This window comes from Homarus americanus, unplaced genomic scaffold, assembly GCF_018991925.1.
Source record: "Homarus americanus isolate GMGI-L3 unplaced genomic scaffold, GMGI_Hamer_2.0 scaffold28, whole genome shotgun sequence".
NCBI lineage: Eukaryota > Metazoa > Arthropoda > Malacostraca > Decapoda > Nephropidae > Homarus > Homarus americanus.
Window position 1 is genome coordinate 7,136,228 of NW_024742238.1, and position 24,921 is coordinate 7,161,148.

The window sequence follows — 24,921 nt, forward strand, 5'->3', positions numbered from 1 at the left end:
TAAGAATATGAAAGCAACACTTATTTACAGTGCATATATATTTTAATTAATGTTTCTGAATTTGTTTTTATTGAATTAATGTACGTGTGTGCAAAATTAACAATACAATTTATTAATAATACGTGGAATATTAGAGGAGACGAGACGGCTGCCGGCATTGTTTATGTTAAAGCTTACAAAACCAGTGACTGATTGGTTCTACATATAAAACTGAAGAAAATAAGACCCTGATTGTAGCTGTAGTAAAATTGATGCAAACAAATTAATATGGTTGTTTGAAGTACCTGTAATGTTATTTAATGTTAATAAATGGAACAGTATAAGTAGCTAACCATTAATGGTAAAAAAAAAAGTGAGACTGCGCGTATGTAAGTGCGCACATGTGAAAACATATCGTCATTACTCTCTACATAAGAATATGAAAGCAACACTTATTTACTGCTCATATATATTGAAGGGTTAAATGTTGTACTCTGTATAGACAAGCAGAGAGAGAGAGAGAGCAGCCGAACTGCCGGATGTAAACAAACCTTAATTTCCCGCGGCTTTGTCGTTGTTGTTTTTTTACGGGGATTAGCCCACCCGGGCATAGGTCACTGACCCACATGGGGCCTGAGGGGCAAAATTTTAATACTCCTGTAATAATAATAATAATTCAGATAAGAGGAAAAAAAAAGCTGCCTATCTACCTATTGGACAAAGTAAAATCGTTCCGGACCACGGGAGTTTCCGGACCACAGAATGCCGGACTAGAGAGGTACAACCTGTACTGTAGTGTATTGCTGTGTCACAGTTTGCTTACATTTTAGAGTAATAAATATTTAAGTGTGTATTACAGTACAGTATAACTATTTCATTTTTTTAATAACAATCTGTTTAATGCATAAATATTATCACTTTTGAGTAAGGAGAAATTTAACCTAAATATTTTATATAACTGTGTAATTACAGAGTTCTAATTTCATTTTAAGGAATATATATTGCTTCTGAATAATTTATACCTACAATATATCACTTGCAACAAGATTTTTATGCAAAATATAAGCAAAATAGAATTAACTCTCTAATTTATACAGATTCTTGGGAAATGTTAACTTAAGAAAGTGGATTGTACTGTACAGGTACAGTACTGGGTCCTATACAAATAGGTAATGTACTGCAACAGCAACTTGGCTGACTGATCTCATCCATAATAAGATTTAATTCTTGTATTTACATAATCTTGACACATGAACAACTACTCCTCTTAAAAATAAAATATTGTATTCTGAATACACATGTACAGTACAGTAGACTGAATTAAGAGAAATAATGAAACGGATTTATTAATTCAGTGAAACTTCCATTTAACGGACTATACAGAGATGAGTGTCCATTGTGTAGAGGGTCCATTCAATGTGAAGCCTCTCATCTAACAGATTTCATGGAAAGAGAAGTCTGTTATATGGAGGTTTCACTGAAAACTAAGAACACATATACCAGTCAGTATAGCCCTGTATACACCTACTACTCTGGATAATTATATTTCCCCATATGTTATAGTAATACAACTATAAAACAGCAATGTACTGTACTAGAGAGCAGCTGCCCATACATCCTCCTACCTCAAGCTCGGTGTGGTATTTCCATAACTCTTCAGACTGGTCGTAAAAATTGGCTGTGATGTTGTGGTCCTGGCCATTAATTTTAGCAACAATCTGGTTTTCCAGGGATACATCTGTGACCTGCACTTTATAGATAACATCCCAGTCCATGTCAGCAGTGGGAGATGTAACTGAAATAAAAATGAGTCTTGTTCTGCTTTTTACTCTTTCATAGATAGATAGATAGATAGATAGATAGATAGATAGATAGATAGATAGATAGACAGGCAGGCAGATAGATTCAGTAAAATCACCATTAAAGTTAACACTGATTCAGCATGCATATAAACAATACAGATTATACAGTAAGCCCTCCCCAACGTGAATTTGTTCAACGCAAATTCACTTATATGCGCAAAAATAAATACTGAACGACTAATGTATTTGCCAAACATGAAAATTCACACACACACACGATAATACCAACCTGGTTTTTGCCTCTATCCCTTATGTCACAACATAAAAGGTCATACTACACAGATCTTCCCATTAAAATTACAATTCATAATCAACTTTGTTATCAAGATTTTTTGTTATCAATGTTAAAAAGAGATCTTACAATTGAAATTTATAAGTTATTAAATACTGTACAGTATCTCCTTGACTTACGATGGAGTTAGGGACCGATGACCAGGTCGTAAGTCGAAAAGGCAAAAATAATACAGTCATGCGCCGGTTAACGTCCTAGATACGTTCTTGGAAATGTGATGTTAACCGAAATGGACGTTGTCTGAAATTACAGAAACCTATGGGATTTATTCTAATTGGTTCCAGGCACCCAACCCCAAGTTTCCCATTTTACGACCATTTAGACCCACTAAATATATATATATAATGTTATGGTAAATATCATAAACACACATAGGCATGGCTAGGTTTATTACAAAGTGATGAAAAGGATATGCTCAATACTGTACAGTGGGTAGTCCACAAAACATGTAGCCATGTCTCTTTATTTGAGTGCCCCATCATAGGAGTCCATTTTCTCTCACTTTAGGACACCTGAGTCGTCCGTTTTTTCTTAATCTTACAGTGCAGTGCACCAGAGACTTTGTTATTTCTTAGTAATGACACAGAATTTGAAATTGCAACCCCAATTGCAACTAGGGTTGCAATTGTTCAGGCAACTAGATATGTCTGATTACAGCAAATGTGTTATTGTCAATTTGTAGGTGAAAGATTTTATCCTCAATAGATGTAGGTTAACATTACACCTGGAGGCAAATGCCTAAGGAAGGAAGGATATTCCTTTAACACATAATATCTGGCCAGTACGGGGAGGATCATTGTGTCTCCGTCAGGGGGTCGTGGAGTGGTGGTCCAGCAGGCATCACAGAAGTTTTTCTTCTTTTTTTTGGAGGCACGGACATATATGCGATAGGACGTTGTTCGGTTGGACATTAACCTGCGCATGACTGTACATAAAAATTCTAAAATGGGTGACTCTTTTTCTTCTCAGCACCACGAGAAGTCTCACTTTTATGCTTGCCAGCCATTTTAAAGGGAATTACAAACGAAAATTTTGTCAGTACACAGTGCAATCACTAACGTTGGGACTCGAAAATATGTAATGTGAAAAATAATTAACACAACCATGGCCGTCGTATGTCCGGGTTATCGTTAGTCGAATATGTCGTAAGTCAAGGAGAGACTGTACAGTACTGTGATATTTTGGAGTACTACACCATGTCGCTGCATCTACTCTTACCTTGCAGCTTATTAACTATTTTTGTAGCTAATCCATTGTAGTGAGATGACCAGTGTTCTGTGCGTGTTACGGCTGACTGTTTAGGTTGTGTGATCCTCCAAGATGTGGAATGAATGACTTGAAATTCTCTTGCAGTTGCCTCAGGGCCTACTATTACAGTGAGATTATTTATAACCTGAAATGGAAAGATTTCTTTTAACATTCCACACAACAAAACATTAGAGGCATGTTTAAGACTTCACACTATTTGGCGCAATTTTCTTTGGGGTCATCTGTACACAAGTTTATATTCTAATTCTGTACAAAATCAGTAAATACTTCAATGTATATCTACTACAGCATACTGCATGCCCATCCAGACAGCAGCTTTAGTAATGAACATAAAATGAGCACATAACACTTAAATTCTTCCATTACAATGATCTTTTGCATTAATTTAAGGGCTCACTATAAAAGGGGCCCCATCATTGTGTTGCACCAATGGTACCTATATTAAAAACCCCTTGTAAACCATAACATGTCTTAATAAAAAAATAATATAAAAAAATCCACTACTCTGACTATGCTCTAGAAAAATCCATTTCAACCAATATATTAAGCTATCATTCTGCCAAATTCAAAAAAAGATATGCTAGGCCTCACCATTTCCTCTAATATATCATGGAAGCCACACGTCCTCAACATTACTAAAGCTGGCTCCCTTAAGCTGGAAATGATGTACAGATGCCGTAGCTACTTCACTCCTGAGCATTTGCTTCAAGTATACAGTATAAGGGATTCATTCATCCTAATTTGGAGTACTGCTCTCATATCTGGGGTGGCTCTTCTTTTGTCCAACTGTTAGATAGGGTGGAATCAAAGGCATATCGTCTTATTAACTCTCCACCTTTAGTTGACAATCTTTCTTCCCTCTCTCTTCGTCGCAATGTTGCTTCACTGTCTCTTTTTACCGGTACTTTAACGGGCAATGTTATGGGGATTTGACATCCTGTGTACCGCCGGCAAGGCTGTGGGCTCGTAACACACGTCTTGCCTGCGGTGCCCACCGTTTCCCTGTGGATGTCGGTCACACTAGAATAACCCGTTATAGTGCATCCTTCTTTCCTCACACAGCCAAACTGTGGAATGCTTTGCCTTCTTCTGTTTTCCATACTCATACAATCTGCCTCGTTTTAAAAAACTGGTGTTCTGGCATCTTCGTGGTGTAGCCTAATGTAATCTTTTCCTTTTCTATTTTATATTTCTTTTGATTCTTATTTTTTCCCCCTAGGCCCCAATGTGGGTCAATGACCTGTGCCCAAGTGGGCTATTCCCCATAAAAAAAATTTTTTTACTTTGAGTAAGTAGTAGTAAATAGTTCCATGAAGTACAATACCTGTATGGTTAAATTAACATAAATTGTATCATCTGATACTCTGTAAGAGCTATTTCTTCCTCAAACCTTTAGCCTCATATGGAAAAGACTACAGGTGGTCCTTGACTTAAGTTGTTTCAACTTGCACTTATGGCAGGTTGCCAACTACCACCCATATTATATTTATAGCAGCCAGACCTGCCCTTACAGCATGATGTCACTCAGACACCAGTTGTGTTTACAAACACACACCTATCACCCAGTCAGTCTGTCTCTCAATGTGCTGTGGTGTTAAACCTCTCGTGTATTTTTTATTTATTTCCAACTAGACATAATCCTGACAGCTCTGTCCTCTTGTTCAACCTTAATACTGAACAACCCATGTTGTACTGCTCCCCCTTTATACTTATGTTTTTCAATTCCACTGTAATTCATGTATACAGTATACTTATAATATAAATAAAAAAAATAAACTAAAACAAAAAAATAAATAAAATAAATAAATATTGAAGTGATAACCGTGGTAACATTATGTGATGTGCTTATTACCATGCTATTGCACTATTCCAGATGTTACTAAATGTTACATAATACTTTCTTGAGATAAATGTATACAGTATTACCCCGCTTTACACGGTTTCACTTTCCGCGATTTCTCATTTACGCGGTACCTTGCCAGAACCGGACTATCACTTTCCGCGGTGCATCTACTCATATACGCGTGAAGTATAATTTTTTTTTTTTTAGCTCATAAAATTCATACAAATTACCCGGCCAGAATATAATTTACATTGCTGGAATTCTTACAATATGATGATCATTTTGAATATAAACATCATGGATTTTGCATTAGACATACAAATTTTAGATCTAATGTAATAATTTGGTTTACACAAAGCAAATAATTTATCTTTTGTGCAAAATATATGACGTTTACATTCAAAATATTCCCTGACCTGCAAGGAATCCAGAAATGTCAATTATATTATCCTAACTATAGACTGAGGTATTATTTATTACTAAAAGTTAAAATCTAGTTTTTTCTCCCAACATTTCTCTGGTAGGGAGGGAAGGTGGGGGGAAGGTGGGGGGTGGGGGGAGGGTTGGGACCGATCGACCATCTGGCGCGGTTGGAAGACGGGGGAGGCAAGTTGGGGTACTTTGATTGACAGATAGTGTCGGTGAAGAATATTTTTTTTTTTATTAACTGAAGATATTTGTTTTAGCTCATAAAATTCATACAAATTACTGGACCAGAATATAACTTACATTGCTGGAATTCTTACAATATGATGATCATTTTGAATATAAACATCATGGATTTTGCATTAGACATACAAATTTTAGACCTAATGTAATAATTTGGTTTACACAAAGCAAATATTTTATCTTTTGTGCAAAATATATGAAGTTTACATTCAAAATATTCCCTGACCTGCAAGGAATCCAGAAATGTCAATTATATTATCCTAACTTTAGTCTGAGGTATTATTTATTACTAAATGTTAAAATCTAGTGTTTCACCCAATCATTTCTCAGAGAGGTAGGGGCCAGTGAGCTGGGAAGAGGGGGGGGGGGATTTGAGTCCATTATTTGGATGGACATTAACCTGGCGACTGTATTTCTCTTGAATATTAATTGTGTGAGCATACCATCATAAAATTTAGATGTTATTTTTACTACAACATAGGTATTGTGTCGGAAAAAGTGGAGTTTGGGGGTCGGGCCAGTCTCTATTGGAAATAATCCCATATGTTCTGTTGTTCACTTTACGCGGTTTTCACTTTCCGTGGTAGCCTGTGGGTTCAATTGACCACGTAAATCGGGGTACTACTGTAGTATATATCAGGTGCCTAAAAGAGAGCTCAGGTTCTCAACTGGCTTAGCCATGTTAATATTGTTATTATTATCCACTCTGTATCTGTGTTTTTCTGGCGAATTAAACTGTTTCAAAGGATAAAAGGAAAGATGAGTACTGTAGTGATGGTGCTGAGAAGAAAAAGTGAAGGGAAAAGTGATAAAACTTAGAGATAGTGGATTGTTGTACAGCTGCTCCTCTACTTATGAATGAGTTACATTCCTGAGGTTTGTTCATAAGTCTAACTTTATTTCTATAGATACAGTAGTGATCTTACTGTAAAAATTAAACAAATAAAGGATGTACAGTATAACTATATCCTAATAATAAATACAGCACATTACTTTAAATTATATCTTACCAGTCTTTAAAGGTATTTTAATACATACCCGGTAAATACCTTATTATAATTTTGGTGGCAGCTGTACTTAGGACTTACAGTTTGAATACTTATGGAATGTAACCTGACATAAATCTGAGGACTTGCCTGTATAAGAGAAACCTCCCACAAACATGGTAACAGTACCTCAGAAGCATTCACTTGTGTGATGGAGAGGACCCTTGTGTCAAGTTGTGGGTAATCTGGAAGCAGCATCTCAAATTTAACCCCAAAGTGTTGATTATCTTCCCCAGATCCTGGACTAGTGATGCTGCCATCAAGCATCACCACCTGGCCATCCCAAGTTAGCTGAAGGATCAAAGAGACAAATAGCAAAACGTGCAAAAAGAAAATAAAGAACAAAGGTTATACACCAACATGTAATTTATTTTTCCAAACACAATATCGAGTGTATTTTTTTAAGTCTATCTTCTATCAACTGTATAAATCACCGAAAACGAAGTAAACATTTTAATACTGACGATTTAATTATTTCTAATGAATTTTGTAGCATATGTATAATAATGTGCTGGGTATGTAATGACTACTATTAGGAAAGCTGACAGCAATGTGTTTGAGTACAATAGTCTCATGTATGACCGAACCTAAGGGCACAACTCATCTCAATGATATTCATCATTAAGCTAGTTCATCCTCTACCTCATCCTTCATCCTCACCTGAACTTTGCCCTCAAAGGCATTATTCTTCATGGAAAATGCAGCTTCTAACCCAAGTGCAAAGAGTGGGACTGAAAAGTAGATATTCTTAAGGGTGATGACCTTGTCTCCATTTGGTGCTTGCTTGACTTCAGCAGTACCTGGTGTTGGGAGAAATAAAAATAAAGTGAGAGGAAAGTGTGTGTGTGTATATGAGCGTGTTACTCTTGACTCTGACAACCCACCACTGTAGTAGGAGAGATATTGCAAGAGTGAAAAGAAATTATGATTTATTTTAGATATCAACTACAAATACTAACCAAGCTGACAGGCAATCCATTATAAGTCATCCATTTTATAGTGAAGTACAGGTATCCTCGATAATCGCGTGGGCTTGGTTCCAGAAAATTACCGTGATAAGCAAAACCGTACATATCGAAACACTTAACATATGGGAAAAATTAGTTTTGTCCCCTAACTGACCAAAGTATACCCCCAAAAATAGGCTAAGTACACTAAAAGATATAATACCAGTAACATGTCCTTACTAATTAATGAATAACAAATAAAAAATGTACAGTACTGTACAATATTGGATCATGAATGACTCATAATTTTTTTTTTTTTTTACGGGGACTAGCTCACCCAGGCACAGGTCACTGACCCACATTGGGGTCTGTTGGGTGAAAATGTAATAATAATAATAATAATAATAATAATAATAATAATAATAATAATAATAATAATAATAATAATAATAAAAAACCATAAAGAAATAAAAAAATACAAAAAATAAAATAAAATCAAAAGTGAGAAACAATACTTGTATATATGTATGTTGTATTGTCAATAGTAAGAGAAACAATTGAAACCCTACAATTGAGAGTAAATGAAGCCGAAAGTCAGATCAGCAACCTGGGACTTGGTCACAATTTTCGTGATGCCATATGACAGCAGGGTCTACCATTAGACAACACATTATGCTTCCAATATCTTCCCAGGCAGTAGTACCTCCCTGTTTGGTAGCTGCCTACTACCTACTACCATTAAATGGGTGAGAGAGGCAGAGTGTTGGTGAGACGCAGTGGGTAGGAGGGGGAAGGAAGGTGGGAAGTGGGTGGGAGACAGTGGATATCTTGCTAATCTGCTCTGGCTAAAGCAAAGCCATCACTGAAATTATGATTTAAGTAGTAATAATAGAGGTAGTGATAGTGATCACGAAGCTGGTGGTGGAGGGGGAGATTGTGGTAAGTGGTGAGGAGATGATGCGTCAATCGGTTTGTTTGATAACTCTGGCTGCAGCACTGCCAGACACAATTGAACAACTGATGTCTACTCACAGAATTGAGTGTAAGTGTAAATGAAGAGCGTTGTATTCCTTCCACATTACGTTACATAAATTTTAAATTATGGAGTGAGAAAGAAGAAAGGTGAAGGTGATTAGAGAGGTGGAGTGGAAGGAAGTGGTAACATATAATGGGCGTGTTGCCAAGTGCATGCTTATCCTTGTAGGGAACATCGGAACATTCAACCAGAGAATACACACATCTTCGTCGCTTGGCTGGATCAGGAACCTTAACACTCTTCTTGTTCACAGGTGCCATGGTGGAGGGTAAGTTACAAAAGTTGCACCAAAAACAAGCATGGAGCAGGAAACCGTCTTTAAACACCGACCAAAACAGCGCGGGGAAACAAATGCTATTGCTGGAAGCTGGCACCACGAGCCGTGCTGCCATCTCTTGGAAGTCGCTGCTACTGCTGGCTCTCGCAGACCCGCCGCTGTCCCATGATAATTCCGTGATAACCCAGATCAATCGGTGATAAGTGCACACATGGTCGCAATTGAGGACACTGTGATAAACCAGATCAGCGATTATTGGGTCCCGTGATTATTGAGGATACATGTATAATGAAGATTGAGAGATTAAATAGGTGTGTGACTCCTACACTCTGGTTGCAAGGTCAAAACATGAGCTGAGATTCACAAAACATTTATCCCAATAGGCCAACATATGTAGTGACTCTACACTGCTTCTGATTTATGCAAATGGTACAATCAACCAACACTTAGAATGTCACACTAGTTATATGCACTCTATAGACATTACTTATGAAATGAAAACAATATCACAGGATATATCAGTTATTCAAAACCAACTATTAATTATCTGCATAAGAAGAAAGGGTAAAACAAATCATTCCTGCACACTTCATATGTCATACTGACCTTTAAGAGTGATATCAAGGTACTTCTTCAGTGTACCCTCTGTGTAAAGGTCCAGAGTCACACTTCTGACCTTATCTGACAGATATCGTACGACATATCCCTCTAAAAGAGCATCTTCCTGTTGACCGGGATATGCTATGACTAATCGTGGTTTCACACTCACCTGAAGAAGAATATAATGGCATGTTATAACATAACACCAAGTAGACATCTCTGATGATGATGACTCGTTGTGTAAGACATCATATAGTTTATATCTTACAATTATTTTCATACTTTATTGTTTTAATGATTAACTTATAATATTTCTACGTAAAGGAATTCAGCCATATACATTTGATAGTCCTGATTAATCCTGTTCCCACTTCTGAAAGCATGATGAAGGAGCAACAGTGGATGAATCACATGAAGACCCTAAACCCTATGTCTTCAGCCTTCGGTCTTAATGTCTGGCACCTTAACTTCCTCCACAATTTTCAGATTTTTCTCAAGTATTTTGTACATTGTTATATCAGAACTAAAAAAAAACACTAATTACACACTCACATGGCCTCCATCTTCCACAAAGAGCAGTTCAGCTTTGAAGCCATACACTAGATTCCCGAAGCTAATGTGACCCTCAGCACGCTTAAGATTTGGGTCATTCACTAGTGATGCTGTAAAGGAAATTACTATGCAATAAGAATACAGTAACATGTTAAAGCACAAACGAGGCCAATTCAGCCAACTCTCAAACATTTAAACACTTCAGGGAAAGAGTAAAAAGTATAAAGAAAAGAGAAGAGACAGTTCACAAAAAATTAACTATTATACAGTACAGATACTATATAATATATAATAAAAGAGGAGACACTGCAAAGAAATTCTTCTTCTAAATCAGAGTACAGTACAGTATGTCTCCCCACAAGGAAGTTGTTTGCCTGATTTAATTATGCCAATCAGAAATTATAAACATTAAATAGCTACATGCTGAGGCAATCACCAACTAGTGACACTATAGGCTCTAGTGACACTACTGTATTACTGTATTCTGAAATAACTGTAGCTGATGTAGCTCAACATTTGTGTTTTCCTAATTGGTCACTAAAACATTTTTGTATGTTTAGCACTTGTAGTAATTTCTTTGATTAAAATGAACTAAAGCTTTTGAGAAATAATGCACTAATTACTGCAACTATAAAGTAATATGAGTTCCTAAATATGAAAGCAGTGTAAGTACATTACTGTACTATTATTCATTATTTAGACACCAATCATCACACTCTTAATTACCTATCTTACCTAAAGCCCACCAGCACTAAAGGTGGCTAAAGTGGGGGAAGAAGACCAATGGTCTGTGTAAGAATGACCATTGTTCAGCCACCCTTCCAGCAAGCCACTGTTAAATGGTCACAGTTTAGTGATGAAGCAAAAAAAAAACAAAAAAAAACAATGTATTCCTTCTGAAACAATATGAAGTAAAACATATACTTTGTACAGGTATTAAAAAAAAATATTCCCTGCCTATAAAATAATCAATAGGAATTATACTCAATCTTTAATTGTTCAAAACCACCTACTCTCTGCAAAGGCGGAGAACTGCAGGCTAAAGAACTGTAGCTTGAGGGTAAAGTGCGGACTGTAGGTGAGACCAAACACCACACCGACCTTCTTCTCTGTGCTTGAACCTTCAGTCTCGATATGGATATCAAGGAACATGGAGTTTACACCTGGAAGATACAAAAAAGAGCAGTGAAGTAGTCAATGAAATACCAAATATAAAATGAAATGTAAACCTAAATAAAGAAATACCTGTATACATGGACATTAATACATTAGTTACACATTCATCCATCTACACTGTAGAAATACCAACTAATTAAATCCACCAATTAATATACTGTACATAAATCAGCAAACTCATATAATTCAAAATCATTAACTTCCATAAATTTTAGGGAATCTCTCTGTACTATTAAAAATAAATAAAAAATTGGCATACAGTACCATATACAGTACACTGTTTCTGCACACACTTACCCGGGTTCTTCCACGAGAAGCTAATTCTATATCCAGTAATACTCTCCTCACTCTTCCTGAGATAATTCCTTAACTTGATTACTGCCTTATGTCTACCTTGTATCCACACTGTGTCTGTCCTGGCGCTAATCCCCAAAGCTGTTTCAAGTGCACCGTTGCAGACACTCTCACTACCAGAGCCTTGGGACTGACCATCAAGTCCATCCACATTGAAATCATCCGCTGTACCATCTTCACTTGAGCAATCTGTTCCACTAATTGCAGCACCATCATACAAGTTTCCATCATCATCATTGGCACCATCCACTGCTGAAGGGTAATCAAAACTGCGTGTAATCTGGGCCAAATAGCCATTGAAGGAACCTTGTGGAATATCCATCTTCAATTCCATACTGTCAGCACCCTGGGGAAACAGATTTAAGCTAAACCAATGTTCTGACAACTAAAAGATTGCACAATACAGCCTGAGCTCACATTTCTCTTCCCTCAACACACATTAAAGAGAAACATACCATTACAACTGTAAATATTATCAATCCTATATAGTACACTTGAGTAACATGAATCCAAAATGCTTGGTCACAAGTTAGGTTAGGTTAGGTTTTTACTTTTTCTTTGATACTTAGCCTTTAGTTTTCTATTGAACTACAGTTCTATACTGAGATAATTTAAAGGCTGTGCACCTGGTCCTCAGCAGACAATATTCCCATTAGTGGATCTTACTGGATTATTCCGATAATTATATATTTCTTCGGCAGTCGTTGGTATCACTATGTGTTGCCTTTAAAGTATTTCTCACCACACTTTTGATCTTCCATTGATTTCTTTTTCTTTTTTTTACGGGAATGGCCCACCCGGGCACAGGTCATCGACCCACAAGGGGGCCTGGGGGCGAAAAAATAATAGTAAAAAGAAATTAAAAATAGAAAAGAAAAAGATTATATTAATCTACACCACGAAGATGCCAGAAAACCAGCTTTTTGAAGCGAGACAGATTTTTTGAGTATGGAAACACAGAAGGCAGAGCATTCCACAGTTTGGCTGTGTGAAGGAAGAAGGATGTACTATAACGGGTTATTCTAGTGCGACCGACATCCACAGAGAAACGGTGGGCACAGTGGCGAGACAAGTGTTACGAGCCCATGGCCTTGCCGGCGGTACACAGGATGCCAAATCCACCGAATATTGCCCGTTAAAGTACCTGTAAAAGAGAGACAGTGAAGCAACATTGTGGCGAAGAGAAACGGAAGAAAGATTATCAACTAAAGGAGGAGAGTCAATAAGATGAAATGCCTTTGATTCCACCCTATCTAACAGTTGGACAGAAGAAGAGCCACCCCAGATATGAGAGCAGTACTCCAAGTTAGGACGAATGAATCCCTTATAAACTTAAAGCAACTGCTTTTGAGAGGAGGCTTTAGCAATGTTGTGGATGTGTGGCTTCCATGAAATATTAGAGGAAATGGTGAGGCCTAGCATATCTATTTTAGAATTTGGCAGAATAATTGCATCCTGAAATGTGATTGGTGGGAGATCATCTAATTTGGAAAGTGTAATTGGTAAATACTGAGTTTTATTATTACAGTAAAGCCTCGAATAACGACGGTAATGTGCCCTCCAATATTGCAGTGTAAGGTGAATCGTTGTATCATGAATCATTTATTACCATTAAAATAAAGCAATAATAATAAGATGCATTCCAAAGTCTGACCTTTTCAAATATGTTGTGTGTTTTTTTACCCTTTTTTCCCACCCAAAAGGAAAATTAATGAAAAATATGCTTATACACTTTCTTTTAGCTTTTGAACTAGCAGTACCATCACTTGCTCTCTTGCTCATGTTGAATAGGGACACAAAAATCCCGTAAGAAACCTGAGAAAGTTTTTCTCCTGGTCCTGTTCAGATGCGTGAAAACAAAGGGACCGCCAAGCTCCGACTCTTGTTTACTATACTTGTACTCGCTTTACACTAGCTTGGCTCAGAAGCCACGCCCCCTTTCTACGCTAAAAAGTAGCTGATTGGTCCATAAAAAGTGTTCGTTTACCTCTGCATTCATCATACTAATATGCTCACAATTTATAATTAGACCTGTTTTTCCCAATAATAATGTTAAAAACTACAAACATAAAAATGCAAGTGATTTCAAGGCATTAGCACTTCAAAGAGAATGTTAAAAATGTTAAAATACCTGTATGTACGTATTACGAACGTTCGATGTCAAAGACAAAAGTTGCATTCGGATGAATCCTACCTATCATTTCTTTGTTTTGTAGCAAACAGAAAACAAACAGAAACAAATAACACCAAACATATAGCAACATAGACAATTACCTACAGTTTGTAAAGGCTAGATATATCGCAAATCATTGTTTCCTGAAAAAATTTATAAACATACGCACAGTTTGTGGGGGGGTGTCAGTTGTGTCTCAGCAGAATATAACTTGCATTGCTGGAATCCTTGCAAGACAGCGAATAATTTGAATATAGACTTCATATATTTTTCACAGGAGATAAAATTTTTATTCCTTTAGTGTAGTGTACTGTACATTTAAGTACAGTATAGTCTGCATTTACGAGGCTTTTGTTTACGCGTTTGGTCATTTAGGCGGTGCCTTGCCAGAATAAAATGCTTTAATTACGTGGTAAATTTGGTCATTTACGCGGGAAGCGGCGCGGGCAGGGTGCGCACAAGGTCGCCCAGTCATCAAAAGATTACCAAGTTCTTACCCGCCACCGACCACAGCCGGCCCAAGTCAGTGATGGTGAGAGTGAGGATATGGACTTTGAGGGGTTTGACAAAGAGGCCCTGCAAGCCTCTGTGGTGGATAGTGATACAATTGATACAAGTAATACAGGTGAGGGCCAATAATTAATCTGCCCTCTGCCTCAGAACCAACCTCCCATCCCCGTGTGCCCAGCCATCTTTTCTACTAACGTAAGTGTTAAAAAACCTAATATTATTGATATTTCTCTTAATTATTAATTGTGTGTGCATACCATCATAAAATTAAGATAATATTTTTACTACAACGTACGTATTGTGTCGCAAAAAGTGGAGTTTGGGGGTCGGCCCAGTCTCTATTTCAATTAATCCCATATGTTCTGTTATTTCATTTACGCGTTTCTCGTTTTACGCGGGCCTCCACGGGTTCAATTGACCGCGTAAATGCAGACCCCACTGTACAAGTTTTTCAACTCATATTTTGGGGTAGATATACGTAACTTTCTTCATTTATTTTTACTCATTTATATGCACACACCATCCTAAATACATATTATGAAAAAGTAAAATTAATAATTGTCTTAAGGGCAAACCTGTACTTCTCAAATGTCCTAAATAATTACTAAAATTTTTATGTCTAGTGCTAACTATATCATGTTTATATTCAAATTAATCATTATCTTACAAGAATTCCAGCAATGTAAGTTATATTCTCCCAAGTCAATTCAGTGACATTTTATAAGCAAAAAATTTAAAACTCCCTCTATGTGACAGATAAGACGCATTGTGTAATCTCCCCGCCGGCTGGTCAATACCTCACCTCAACCCCTCCCCCCCCTCCTCACCCCTGCCTGGCTGTCAACACATAAGAAACATAAGAAAATAAAGAGTCTGCAATAGGCATTGCTGGAATCCTTTCAAGATAGCAAATAATTTGAATGCAGACATTACACACCTCAAATTAAGTGTTAAAATACTTTATTGATTCTTATTTATTATTGTACAGTATACTGTACAGTACTGTAATTTGTTTATATTTAATATTTTGTTAATTCTATTACCGGAATACTGAACTTTGTATGTACTGTTTAATTCATATTCATAAGGTTCGTTGCAGAAATATTAATGAGTTTGCTGAAGAGGTGCTGCCACAGACCCCGCTAGGGTATTACCCGAAAAATTCAGAATTCAGAAACACATCTGGCCCCAAGGGTTTCGGATAAGGTATTGTGGACCTGTATTATACTTTTGTCGTAAATACGAATAAAATAACGACGTAAATTGAATTGGGTCCTAAATTAACTAGGGTCTTAAATACAAATCGTCGTTAGTAGAACGGTCATTATCAGAGGCTTTCCTGTATTGAATTTAACCAAGTTTCTACCTCCCCGTTTGGAGATACTGCACAGATCCGCATTGATAGATGAAATGATATCAGCTCTAGAAACAGATCTAGTTTGAGAATTAAAGGGAAGGGAAAAATGTGAAGAAGAGTGAAGAGTAGAATCATCAGCGTAAGAATGGAGAGAATTAGTCGCAGTGTGAAGTAAATCGTCGATAAAAAGAAGAAAGAGAGTACGTGAAAGAACAGAACTCTGCGGGACACCACTATTGGTAGAGAAAGAGCAAAAGATCGATCCTTCAACAACAACTGCCATGGACCGGTTCTCAAGGAAGCTAGAAATTAGAGAACAAAGTGGGGGAGTGAAACCATAAGAGGAAGTTTGGAAAGCAAAGACTTGTGCCATACCCTGTCAAATGCAATTGCTTACTTTCCAGATTTACCTAATATTAAGTACAGTACTGTGTGTAGTTTACATGATAACATATACAGTACCTTCACTACTAACTATACAGTGGTCCCTCGGTTAACGAGCACAATCCATTCCAGCAGGTTGCTCGTTAACCGAAACCATTGTTTCAATGGGTTTTTGGGTAATTGGTTCCACCTCCCCGAAAATTGCCTAAATTCAACAAAAAAGGTAGAAAAGTACACTTACTTTGAGGTGTCTATATAGAAGGCTCCTGGATGATGATGATGCTGAGAATTAGATTGGGGGTGGAGGAGAAGGGGGAAGAGAAGGCATTGGGGTGGAAGAGAAGTCACCCCATGGTGCCATTTCACCCATAAAATTTTAGTTCTCTTGGTGTAATTCAAGATTATTTGCTTTAAATCAACACTGCACTGCATTATATAATGTCAATATGTAAAATAAATTTCAAAATGACCAATAATTTGCTTGCAAACACAGAAAAAAGCATTTAGTTGAAGAGAGTCTCAAGCAAGATGTTACCTCCACTGAAAAGACAGAGAGACTGGCGCCTGTTTGGTGTATTGCCAGGCTGGATGGCGTGCATGAAACTAGTTTCTTTCCCTTCAATTATGTTCAATAATTGTTAAAATGACTAAAAATTTTAATATTAAACTTTTAAAATTATTGAATAGTGTAAACTTCTTGATATTTACTAAAATAGTAAGGAATTTAAGCCCTAAAACCGATTACCGTATTGGCGGACAAATACTACAGCTGGTGGACCGCCAAATGCAAGCGAAAACATGTTGAGGTCGGCTCGTAAAAAACTCGTTAATCGAGGGATTGCTCATTAACCGAAGTTAAGAATCTTAAGGAAGGTAACTCGTTAACCGAGGTTCTCGTTAAGCGAGGGATCACTGTACTATCGCCTAATGCTGAATAATCAAATACTGTATAATACTGTAATTTCTAATAATAAATCATACTATAGAAACATCAGACAAATAAATCAATGACAATAGCATTCATTCACCTGTAGAAGAACATATTAAATTTTAACCAAAAAATTACTGAGGACACTGTATGTAGGTGAAAAATCAAAATGAGGATATGAAATAATCTCTAGTCCTGTACTGTATATACCTGGACTGTTAAGATGGAAGAGACATCAACACCGGCAGAAACTTGTGCGATGGAGGAAGCTGTGAAGTCACCAGTGAGAGACACCACACCAATCTGTGACAGTGAATACACACCAAGACTGTGGAGGAAACACACAACAATGTAGTACAGTACAACTGTCTTTCATAAACTGTCAGAATTTAAGTATATTAATACAAGGGCTGGGATCCATGGTGATAGATGAGACAAAGTTTAAATTTACCGAAATCCATTAAATTTTTTAAATGACTATACTGTACAGGGGGGCCCTGAGTTACGAACGTCCAACTTACGAATACCTGCTGATATGAACGAGGTTGCATAAGTTCAATTATTTTAAAAATCCGACACAGGTACAACTGATTTGTAGTATTAACATACGAGAAGTAGTTTGCATGGTGTAGCGGTGAGGCGGAGCAGCGGGTGAGGAGTACTGCATCAGAACACCTTACCCTCACCTCAGTAACATGTATGATCAAGTGCAAATTGTTGGTTTTTATTTATTAACCCTCTTTTTCTACCCTCATCATGACTCCCAAATGCAAACCTGATGCAAGTGATAGTAGTGCATCTAAGAAAAGGAAAACAATTACAATGAAAGTGAGAGTTAATGTAATTAAATATTCTGAAAAAGGCAAAACACCCTCAGTCATTGGTAAAGTGTTGGGTTTCAGTCGGTCAACAATTAGAACAATTTTGAAAGAAAAACAAAATTCTTGAACATGTAAAAGTATCTGCACCAATGCACTAAACTGTGATAACAAAACAAAGAAGTGGAGTATTAATTGAAATGGAAAGATTGTTAGCAATATGGGTGGAAGATCAATTAAGTGCTAAACTTTCAATTTTACTTTTCTTCACTGTCTTTTGTCATTCAATGTTTTTTTTCTCTTAAACTAAGTAATTCTAGATGTACAGAAGGACTTAGGCTAAGATATAGTGCACAGAGGTTATGTGTTCCGACTTACGTACATTTCCGACTTAAGAATGTCCTCAGGAAAGGAACTCATTTGTAACCTGGGGACCCCCTCCCCTGTATAGTATGCAATGTACAGTATTTCAAAAAAGTATCAGCCAGGATGGGTCCAATGATTCCCGAAATGCTGCATGTAACTCATGATGTTCCGGGAGAGTTGGTATGCATACTGATCCTACTATATTTGGTAATCGAACATCATATTAACTACTCTGAAATAAATACACATTGCATTATGTATGTTAAATTATATACCAAAGTAAGTGCATGTTCTAATACCTATCATCCATGGTCTCATAATGTTTCACACAATGTACGGGAAAGTTAAGAAGAAAACTCAGGATTTTGAGACGTGGGTTAGGACAAAAAAAATCATGAACAGGACAGGAGGATGTATGCCAGATCCAGGAACCAAGCAGAGTCAAACTGTAGAAGGGCTGAAAAAAGTTCCAGAGGCAGATTGCAAGTGAGGTCAAGTCAAACCCAAAGGCTTTTTACCGCTCAGCAAGTTAAATTAAAAATGCGAGTAGGCATATCGGACATGAGGCTTGAAGGCGGTAGTTACCGGTATGCAGATTCTGACCAGGGTAAGGAGGCTTATGCGAGTCCTATGTTCAAAAAGGGCAATCATTACTCCACAAATAATTATAGACCAGTGAGCCTGACCAGCATAGTGTGTAAAGTAATAGAGAGCATCATAAGAGATGCCATGATGGAACATTTACTACGAAGCAACCATGTAAAGGACTGCCAATACTGCTTTATGCCGGGACGATCCCGGGACGATCCTGCTTAACACAATTACTGTATTCAAGGTACTGGATGTTTGGACTCAATTTCTATAACAAGGCAGAAATATCGACAATATATATCTAGAATTTGCCAAGGCTTTCGACAGCGTACCCCATGAAAGGTTGAAAATTAAATTGGAAGGGTACGGGATTCAGGAAGTGTCCTAGCGTGGATCGGAGACTTTCTGCATGATCGCAAATACACCTAGACCCCGACTTACGACGGGGTTAGGGACCCAAATCCAGGTCGTAAGTCCGACATGGTCGTAAGTCCGACATAGATGATAAAAAAAAAAAAAAAAAAAAAAAAAAATTAATAAAAAATCTACAATGAAATACAGTACAGTAAAAGTAATGAATAATGATGAATGGATACAGTACAGTGAAAGTAATAAATAATAAGGAATGGATACAGTGTGACTGAGCACTTAACCTTTAATGTAGTCAGCTGAATGCACATGGGGCCCCCATAATGTTCTAATTATACATGGAGACTACATTAACTAGAAACGTTTCGGTATAAAAAAGCGTGTCATTTAGATTTTTTTTTTTATCTATATCTGAGGCGGTCGTAAGTCCCGACGGTCGTAAGTCCACGTAGTCGTAAGTCGGGGTCTAGGTGTAGTGTGTGGTGATAAATGGTACGAAATTGTCATGTTTACCCGTGATAGCGGGGTACCACAGGGCAGTGTATTGGGCCCGTAGTTGTTTGTGTGCTTAATAAATGATATGCCAGAAACTATACACTCCTGCATACAAATGTTTGCGGACGATGCCATGTTATTTAGGGAAATTAAGAACCAAACAGACTGTGAAGAGCTGCAGAAAGATCTCTATGAGCTTCAAGAATGGTCGAAGAAATGGCTGCTAAGATTCAATGTCACGAAGTGCAAGAGGCTGCACCTAGGTAACACCAACAGTAAGGAGGCGTATCACATGTCCCAACAAAACGAAGAGATTTCATTAATTGAGACCGAATGTGAAAGGACCTGGGTGTGTATCCAACAATGAAAAAAGATCTCGGGCCATAGTGAGAAGGTGAATCAGGCAACAAAACTAATAGGTCCATTGCTTGTCACGATCTTCAAGAGTGAGGTGCTTCCCCAACTGGAATACTGTCACCCCATCTGGTCCCCGAAGTATGCTACGGACTGTCAATTGATTGAAAATGTCCAAAGGAGGGCCACCAGACTGGTGCCTGCTCTATGGAACCTCAGTAAACCCAGAGAGATTAGAACACTTGCAACTGCCTAGCTTATACTACAGGCAGGCGAGCGGCGACCTAATCAAAGTGTATAAACATGTCAGGGGGCACTACTTGGTTGGATGTACATACCCGGAGTTAGCGGACGTCTGCCCCACAAAGGGTCACAGCTCAAGGTTGAAGAAGCCACAAGCCCAGAAAAACTGTAAGGGCAAACTTTTCCGGAGTGAGAACTGTAAACTCTTGGAACAATCTACCAGAGAATGTTGTAACGGCACCGAGTGTGAACTCATTCAAGGCCAGACCTGACCAACACTGGAGCAGGTTCCGATATATTCAGGAGCCGGTGCATGCCCAGTACTTGCCAACAGTGCATAAGAGAGATGTGACCGGCTGCCAAAGCGGCTAACGAGCCGATCAGTGACGAAGAAGATAAAACTGTACATGATATAAAAGAATTACGTTTAATAAATAAGCAGATGTTAGCAACAGTCCTCCTGCATATACGGTAATTCATATAATGTCCCGGTAAAGTGAAACATAAGAAACCCAAGTACTGTACTATACATATAAATATTCATCAATTATATTACTGTACCTTCAAATGTTTCTTTGCCTCTATACAAAAGTTTTCTAGATGTGCAGGAAACAGTGTCATGTTTTCCAATGGGAGAGATTCAACAACACTTCCTATACACCTGAAGCTGGTGTAAGCCTGAAGCTGGTGCTTCCCACAACAAATGTACAAGTTAATAATTTTTTCTCTTGTACTGTTTAAATCTCCATGTTGAATCTTCCTAACCACCAGCTAATTATTGTATTGGTAAACATCACCAACAGAGAGCAGTTCATCAGCATCATACACTTATTGAAGAGAGATGTTATGGTGCACTATGAGTTTCAGGAAGTCTTTGATATGAGAATTATGCAATCTCTCATCATCATCATCACCATCAATGTTATATGGCCATTTTCTTGTAAATATATTAATGACAGCAATACATCAGACAAATACAGCAAATAAATTAAATCTAATAAGAACATAAGAATGGAGGAAACTGCAGTGGGCCAATTGGCCAATACTGGGCAGTCCCATATACATCCAACCCCTATTGCTCTTATATCCATCCAACCTATGTTTGAAGCTATCCAGCGTATTCGAGTTCACGATGATGTTTGGCAACTTGTTCCACTAATCCACCACTCTATTTCCAAACCAATGTTTACCTATCTCGCACGTGAATCTAAATTTGTCTAATTTAAAACCACTGCTACAAGTTCACTCTTAGTTGGATAGCTTGAGTGCCTTTGTTATACTGTATCACCTTTTTTAGCCCTGACTTCCATTTATACTCCTCGATCATATCGCCCCTCACTCTACGTCACTCAAGGGAGTGCAATTTAAGATGCTTTAACCTGTCTCTGTACTCAAGGTTCCTAATGCCCAGGATTAATCTTGTCATTCTCCTCTGAATTCTTTCTAGGGATTTTATATCCATTCTGTAGTATGGTGACCAGAACTGATAAGAGTTCTGGTCTTTGTGAGCACCACTTGCCATGATCTCAGCTAATTTCTTCTTACTATACATATCAGGTCTGTGTGATAATGATGGTGGCAAGTGATGACTGAGAGTTTTCCAGCAGCATCACCAGAAAGCTACATAAGGGACCCGGGAGTCATCATAATATACTGTACAAATAACGAGTATACAGACGACTTAAACAAAAGAACACAAGTTACACCCGGCAAGTAATAAGTTGATGAGCCCCTTTACTTTTAGTTTGAAGTTACATTCTGACCAGCTACTATTGGAATCCCTAATTCTCTATCAACTTTTTTGTCTAAATCAGAGGCCGGAACTTTATCAGGTTGCTTTCTAAAGGGTCAATCTCTATCAAGGGCCAACTGTAGTCCTTCTAACTTACCTGGGCCAGACAGCAATGTTGAGAGTCGAAGCTCTTGGGTTAGTAAGAAGACTGAGAAGGTTGACCTGTGAAGAGGCTCCAAGGGTCATCAAACCTCCTTCTTGTTGTGAAAACTTTAGTGGCATCCCGAGCAAACTCCATGACCAAATACATTCATCAATCCCTGCCCAACCAGTTGTCATTTCCACCTATGAAGATAGTTATGAAGGTAACGCATACACCTTAAATGACAAAAAATCTGTAATGTATGTGAAACATAATTAAAGGATTGATGATACTGTACTGTATATCAGACATTTTTGCTTATGTAAATATTTCTTTGCATATATCAATCAGCTGTTAAAATATTTGCAAAATAATAATTTGAAACATCTGTATGTACAACATCACTAAACAACGGCAGGACATATACTGGGGAACAAGTCAAAAAAGGCTGTCTTTAAAAAGGAATTCCACTGATAAGACTTTCAAGATATAAAAGCTGTAAAGAAGGAGGATGTTCATATTGCATGAGCCTCATTGGTCTGTTAATAAAAAGCTATGGAAAGGTGAGTAAAGTATCTGATGATGAATGAGTGTAAGAAGGTTTATTGGACAACGATCAATGGATAAGGAGTAAAAATCAAATTAAAGTTGGATGAAACAAAAAGTGAAGCTGAGTGTGAAGACTGAGACACCAATACTGTGATACTTCAGTATTGAAGCCAAAACACTACAGTACACAACTCAGTGACAAAAAGGTACCAAAATTAGAAGCCACAAAACTTCAGAACTTCATCTGAACCAACAATTAACAGAATGTTCCATCAATCCACATTTGCCTAAGTTTTAAGTTTGGTTAAAAGGTAGATAATGATTACGTCACCTTTCTTTTTGTGAAAATCGAATTTTGGAGTCATTTCAAATTATTTACTACAGTAATTTAGTCATAATGTACTTTCAACATAGCAGGAACCTACTTCACTTCAGTGATATTTTTCCAAGGCAAAGTCATATTGGTGATCTGTAAATCATGTTGTTAGCAAAACACAAACATAAGCTACAACACTAACAAATTAATATACAGTACTGTACTCACATCTGAATTGATGAGAGATGAATATGTTGTCTCAAGCAGTTGTTCCAGCCAGTTGTTGATAAGTTCCTCCCATTCGAGAGCAAGAGGGTCAACAGCAAATGAAGAAAAGTAACGCTCTTGACCACCTAAGCCGGCGAACACCCATCCATGCAATTCTGTTACCACCTGATGCTTCACCTATGCCAAAACACTTTTTCATTAATTCACCTGTACAAACTTGATACATCTACTGTATTTACAAAGTTTTGTAAATTGATATCAAAGATGCTCCATCATGCATTTACCTATTATAATTTTACAAGGATGAACAAAGTTTACAAGGATGAGCAAAGTTTTCTGGGATGAACAAAGAACAAAAGATTCTATATGATGAGAAAGGTGAATGATAGGGAAAGTAAGATCTTGGTTCACTAACAGGACAAGCAGATAAAATAAGATGGGAAGGATATCTGGGTGATAGTATGTGGTAACAACACTGAGTAGTGTACTATATTGTAGTAGGTTTTCATAGTAACAAGATGAAGAGGAAATCTGGGCAATAATATATATATATATATATATATATATATATATATATATATATATATATATATATATATATATATATATATATATATATATATATATATATATATATATATATATATATATATATATATATATATATATATATATATATATATATATATATTTTTTTTTTTTTTACCTAATAACCACCCAACTAGAAGTGGCCAAGCTGAGGGAAAAGGAGGCCATTGGTCTGTTTAGGATCCATCCATGAAGTAAGAAAACTGTGCAGTTGGTTTTACAGTAACAAATGTACTGTAACTTAAATTCCACTCAGAAAATTCCAGACCTTATTCTAACAAATAAATCAAACTCTAAATGTAAGCAAAACCAAATCAGGGAAAGTTTGCAAGTCAAAATTTATTAATTTACATTCCGTCATTTCCTGCATGGGGACTGACCTTACTCAACAGCTCCGTGACATCAGATAGACTAAAACTCCTCTTTTGTCTCCTGTGGTTTCTGACAAACTCCTTTGAGGCACTAGTGAAGAGTTCATGAGCCTTATGTATGAGTGCCAACACCCACTCCTCCACTGTACCCCCAGCTGTGCCCTTATGACCAAACACAGACTGTATCACGCCCTCCAAATTCTGCAGCCGTCCTCCAAACTGTAATGAAGGATCAAACTTTTGCCATGTCTTGAAATGTATAAATGTACAAGAATTAAAGTTTCTTGTATATACAGTACTATATCATACTTTATATATTTATGATGTATATTACAATGATGATATTCATATTTTACATCAAAATAAGTTTTTGTTACTATTTTTCATGTGAAATTTCCTGTAACAATACTTTAGCTATTATGAAAACTTGTAAAAAAAAACTTCATATTGCTTATACTGTTTATATCACTGGTCAAAGTTCCTGCATTCGTAAATACAACATTTA

The 24,921-nt window shown here is 37.1% G+C and overlaps 1 protein-coding gene across 3 annotated transcripts in view; it reads right to left on the bottom strand.

Moving 5' to 3' along the window:
- The window catches only part of LOC121876526, a 157,333-nt gene that overhangs the window by 98,636 nt on the left and 33,776 nt on the right, over positions 1 to 24,921 (bottom strand). For all 3 annotated transcript variants that reach the window (XM_042381707.1, XM_042381706.1, XM_042381708.1), the window contains exons 14-25: positions 24,426 to 24,635; positions 23,458 to 23,634; positions 22,380 to 22,567; positions 17,465 to 17,582; positions 11,846 to 12,248; positions 11,386 to 11,535; positions 10,373 to 10,482; positions 9,827 to 9,989; positions 7,621 to 7,760; positions 7,090 to 7,251; positions 3,352 to 3,526; positions 1,605 to 1,774 (exon numbers count right to left, since the gene is read on the bottom strand). In XM_042381707.1, the coding sequence (XP_042237641.1) occupies positions 1,605 to 1,774; positions 3,352 to 3,526; positions 7,090 to 7,251; positions 7,621 to 7,760; positions 9,827 to 9,989; positions 10,373 to 10,482; positions 11,386 to 11,535; positions 11,846 to 12,248; positions 17,465 to 17,582; positions 22,380 to 22,567; positions 23,458 to 23,634; positions 24,426 to 24,635 (2,166 nt within the window). The remainder of the gene's footprint in view (positions 1 to 1,604; positions 1,775 to 3,351; positions 3,527 to 7,089; positions 7,252 to 7,620; positions 7,761 to 9,826; positions 9,990 to 10,372; positions 10,483 to 11,385; positions 11,536 to 11,845; positions 12,249 to 17,464; positions 17,583 to 22,379; positions 22,568 to 23,457; positions 23,635 to 24,425; positions 24,636 to 24,921) is intronic.